The sequence below is a fragment of the Nanorana parkeri genome, unplaced genomic scaffold, assembly GCF_000935625.1.
Source record: "Nanorana parkeri isolate BGI_ZX_2015 unplaced genomic scaffold, ASM93562v1 scaffold588, whole genome shotgun sequence".
NCBI classification, from domain to species: Eukaryota; Metazoa; Chordata; class Amphibia; order Anura; family Dicroglossidae; genus Nanorana; species Nanorana parkeri.
The window spans coordinates 262470-266498 of record NW_017306856.1 but is presented as its reverse complement, the minus strand read 5'-3'; the positions used below and the strand labels follow the sequence as shown (position 1 = coordinate 266498).

Sequence of the window (4029 nt, the reverse complement as noted above, 5' to 3'; positions counted from 1 at the left end):
TCTGTATATAGGAGTGCGGGCCGCCTGCACTCTGTATATAGAAGTCCGGGCACCCTGCACTCTGTATAAGTCCCGGCACCCTGCATATAGAAGTCCGGGCACCCTGCATATAGAAGTCCCGGCACCCTGCACTCTGTATATAGAAGTCCGGGCACCCTGCATATAGAAGTCCGGGCACCCTGCACTCTGTATATAGAAGTCCGGGCACCCTGCACTCTGTATATAGAAGTCCGGGCACCCTGCACTCTGTATATAGAAGTCCGGGCACCCTGCACACTGTATATAGAAGTCCGGGCACCCTGCACTCTGTATATAGAAGTCCGGGCACCCTGCACTCTGTATATAGAAGTCCGGGCACCCTGCACTCTGTATATAGAAGTCCGGGCACCCTGCACTCTGTATATAGCTGCATTGACTCTATACAGTAGTCTCAGATCTGGGCTCTCTCTATATAGCAGTCTCAGCTCTCAGGACTCGTTATATAGCAGTCTCTGCTCTCAGGACTCGTTATATAGCAGTCTCTGCTCTCAGGACTCTCTATATGGCAGTCTCTGCTCTCAGCACTCTCTATATGGCAGTCTCAGCTCTAAGGACTCTCTATATAGCAGTCTCTGTTCGCATGACTCTCTATATGGCAGTCTCTGCTCTCAGGACTCTCTATATGGCAGTCTCAGCTCTCAGGACTCTCTATATAGCAGTCTCTGTTCGCATGACTCTCTATATGGCAGTCTCTGCTCGCAGGACTCTCTATATGGCAGTCTCTGCTCGCAGGACTCTGTATACTGGTCCCGGTAGTCTCGGCTCTCAGGACTCTGTTCAGCACTCTCTTTCTCTCTGGCTCTGGGAGGATTTCTGCAGAACATTTGAGGTTTCCTGTGTAGATGGCGGCGGGGCGGGAGTTAGAGGGGTGGGAGAGCCAAGCATGGCTGATGGGGAGTGTCGCCCAGGCACACCTTGAAGTGTGTCCCCCCTGACACACCTCGGAAAGGGGAGGGCAGCAAGGGAAGGCAGGGCAGGAACCAGACAGGGCAGGCTTGGAATTGCTTAGCCTGCGGCCAATCTGGGGGGAGAGAGCGAAGGGGAAGGAGGGTTCTGGAGACTTTGAAAGAGACTTAGAAGTGAAGAGAGAAGCAGAAAGGAGAGACCGCAGGAAAGAGGGTGCAGGAGAGAACCGCAGAACCCCCCAGGAATACACCGGGACCAGTCGTAGTTTTCGGGAATTGGGATTGGATTGTCAGCTCCATGGACCAGCAGAGGTACAGAGCCAATGCCGCTCTGCCGTCCAATCAGGACAGTTCCTTCCGCCAGAGAACCAACTCAGAGGACAACTTATACCTGGCTGTGCTGAGGGCCACAGAGGGCAAAAAAGGTACCTACTGGGGGGCCCGGAGTGCAAGAGTCTGTCCTGGGCTCCCTGACTGTGTCCCAGTGACAGAGGTTGTTGTATAATAGTACAATGCGCAGGCCAGGTGATGAAAGGGTTAAAGGTGTATATATTGGGGAGGGGGGGTGGAGTAGTTACAATGTATACAGATTTCCATGCTGCCCAGGAGTTTACAATGTAACAGTGATTGAAGTTGGGGATGAATATGGATTGCCAGTGATTGAAGTTGGGGATGAATATAGATCGTTGGGGGTAATGAAGGAGTTAATGATATAGAGGACATGGATGGTATAATTTATTTTTAAGGTCTGAGGGGTTAACGATGAGGTGGGGGTCATGAATGCCTATTGGGGGTCTACACAGGAGATGGGTACTCAATGTCAGGGTCCAGTTCTGGTATCTGAGGGGTTAATGATGAGCCGGGGGTCATGAATGTCTATTGGGAGGCTACACAGAGGAGGGGTACTCAATGCCAGGGTTCAGGTCTGGTATTGGAGAGGTTAACAATGAGGTCATGAATGCCTATTGGTGGGGGGCTTGGTGACACGGGGGGCGTCGGATATGGTCGGGGTCCAGTTCTGGTATCTGAGGGGTTAATGATGAGCCGGGGGTCATGAATGTCTATTGGGAGGCTACACAGAGGAGGGGTACTCAATGCCAGGGTTCAGGTCTGGTATTGGAGAGGTTAACAATGAGGTCATGAATGCCTATTGGTGGGGGGCTACGCAGGGGAGGGGTCCACAATACCAGGGTTCAGGTCTGGCATCTGAGGGGTTATTGATGAGCTGGGTGTCATGAATGCCTATTGGTGGGGGGCTACGCAGGGGAGGGGTCCACAATACCAGGGTTCAGGTCTGGTATCTGAGGGGTTATTGATGAGCTGGGTGTCATGAATGCCTATTGGTGGGGGGCTACGCAGGGGAGGGGTACACAATGTCAGGGTTCAGTTCTTGTATCTGAGGGGTTAATGATGAGCCGGGGGTCATGAATGTCTATTGGGAGGCTACACAGAGGAAGGGACCACAATACCAGGGTTCAGGTCTGGTATTGGAGAGGTTAACGACGAGGTCATGAATGCCTATTGGTGGGGGGCTACGCAGGGGAGGGGTCCACAATACCAGGGTTCAGGTCTGGTATTGGGAGGGGTTATTGATGAGCTGGGTGTCATGAATGCCTATTGGTGGGGGGCTACGCAGGGGAGGGGTCCACATGGGAAGTGTTAATGAAAGGGCTAACAATGTGTCCGGGCTTGTGTAGAGGCCTGGTGATGTCAGGGTTAATATATGAAGGGGGGGCATGATTTGGTTTCAACGTCAGCCTGTGGGATCTGGCACTGTAGGGGTTAACGTTGAATTCCGCTGTGAAAAGGGCTCATTGGTCTGTGTTGAGGAAGGTCTGGTGATGAAGGGTTAATGATGTATCGTGGGCCATCCCTCTGCACAGGTAGAGCGGGGCTCTGGCATTGGAGGGGTTACTAGGAAGTAGCCTATTAATCTGCATGGAGCGGGAGGGGCAGTGCTGACTCCAGGTGTCTCCACATATCTCTCCTCTCCCTTTTTACTGTCAGTTTATAGCGTCCTTGAGCCAGGCGTCTCCCACCGTAACCCCTTGTGTTCCATCGTCGGCGCAGTTTAACCGTACTTCGGACGCCGCAGTGCCGAATGGTCGCGGAGCGGCCTTGCGCGCATCATTAATCCTTTCCGTACTGGATGCTGTGACCATATTCCCGCTCTGCATTGCCAAATGCCCTGGAAGTGGAAGACGATGCAGCAGGGACCGCATCCAGGGAACCTTAGACCCCCCCATTTAAGGGGAAAGTGGGGGTCCCCCTGTGTCTGTCAGGATAAATGTGCTGTGCTGTCTGTACATTCACCTGAAACGCATGGTGACAGGTCCTCTTGATGTATACAAGGAGACAGCTGAGGCCGGTGTGATCATAACAAACAGCGACTCGCACCAAGACCTCTGACCTCCATAGACCATATATACATTCTACACACAACGCCACTGTATATAGAGCCGCTATAGGCCATCGCGGGGGTGCTGAGATAGCATTTTATTCCTCATAAGCTCCCCCGTCCCCACCGCGCAGGGTGACGCCCCCGGTATATGTGACGATGGAGATCAGAAGAGGTATTACGACAGCGCTGAACCTACTCAGCGGGGTGGAGGCGCCCTGCCCTCACTACCTCATGTGTCAGCGCTGACTAATGTCCCTGAACATTGCGTGTTGGTGACGGGAGTTGTGTCATCATCTGGGTGACACATGGACACAGAATCCAGCCAGGCCTCCGAGCCGGGGTCACCCTATCCCAACCAAAGGTCAGCAGGAAACATAGGAGCTGACTGAATGTTCTATCACCGGGTCCCGGGAATCTACTCAGCGCTGCCGTATTCAGGGGCCCGGTACATGATGGAAACGGTTTCTGTGTTTTCCTATTCATGGTGGTAAACAAATATTTTATATAGAAGGTCACTGTACCCCCAAACCCATTATGAGGGGCCCCACCATCCCTGTGCTGAGTTCCCGGGTCTGTACCCTGCTGTGCCCATTATGAGGGGTTCCCACCATCCCTGTGCTGAGTTCCCGGGTCTGTACCCTGCTGTGCCCATTATGAGGGGTTCCCACCATCCCTGTGCTGAGT

The 4029-nt window shown here is 53.1% G+C and overlaps 1 protein-coding gene across 4 annotated transcripts in view; it reads left to right on the top strand.

Annotated features, from left to right (window-relative positions):
• PLEC (plectin) overlaps nt 1-4029 on the top strand; it is a 225016-nt gene that overhangs the window by 132656 nt on the left and 88331 nt on the right. Inside the window, exon 1 of one of the 4 annotated variants that reach the window (XM_018562628.1) lies at nt 1055-1369. The exons of the other annotated variants lie outside the window; for them this stretch is intronic. Coding sequence (XP_018418130.1) covers nt 1243-1369 — 127 coding nt within the window. The 5' untranslated portion in view covers nt 1055-1242. Of the gene's footprint in view, nt 1-1054; nt 1370-4029 lie in introns of those variants that run through there. 4 annotated transcript variants of the gene reach the window in all.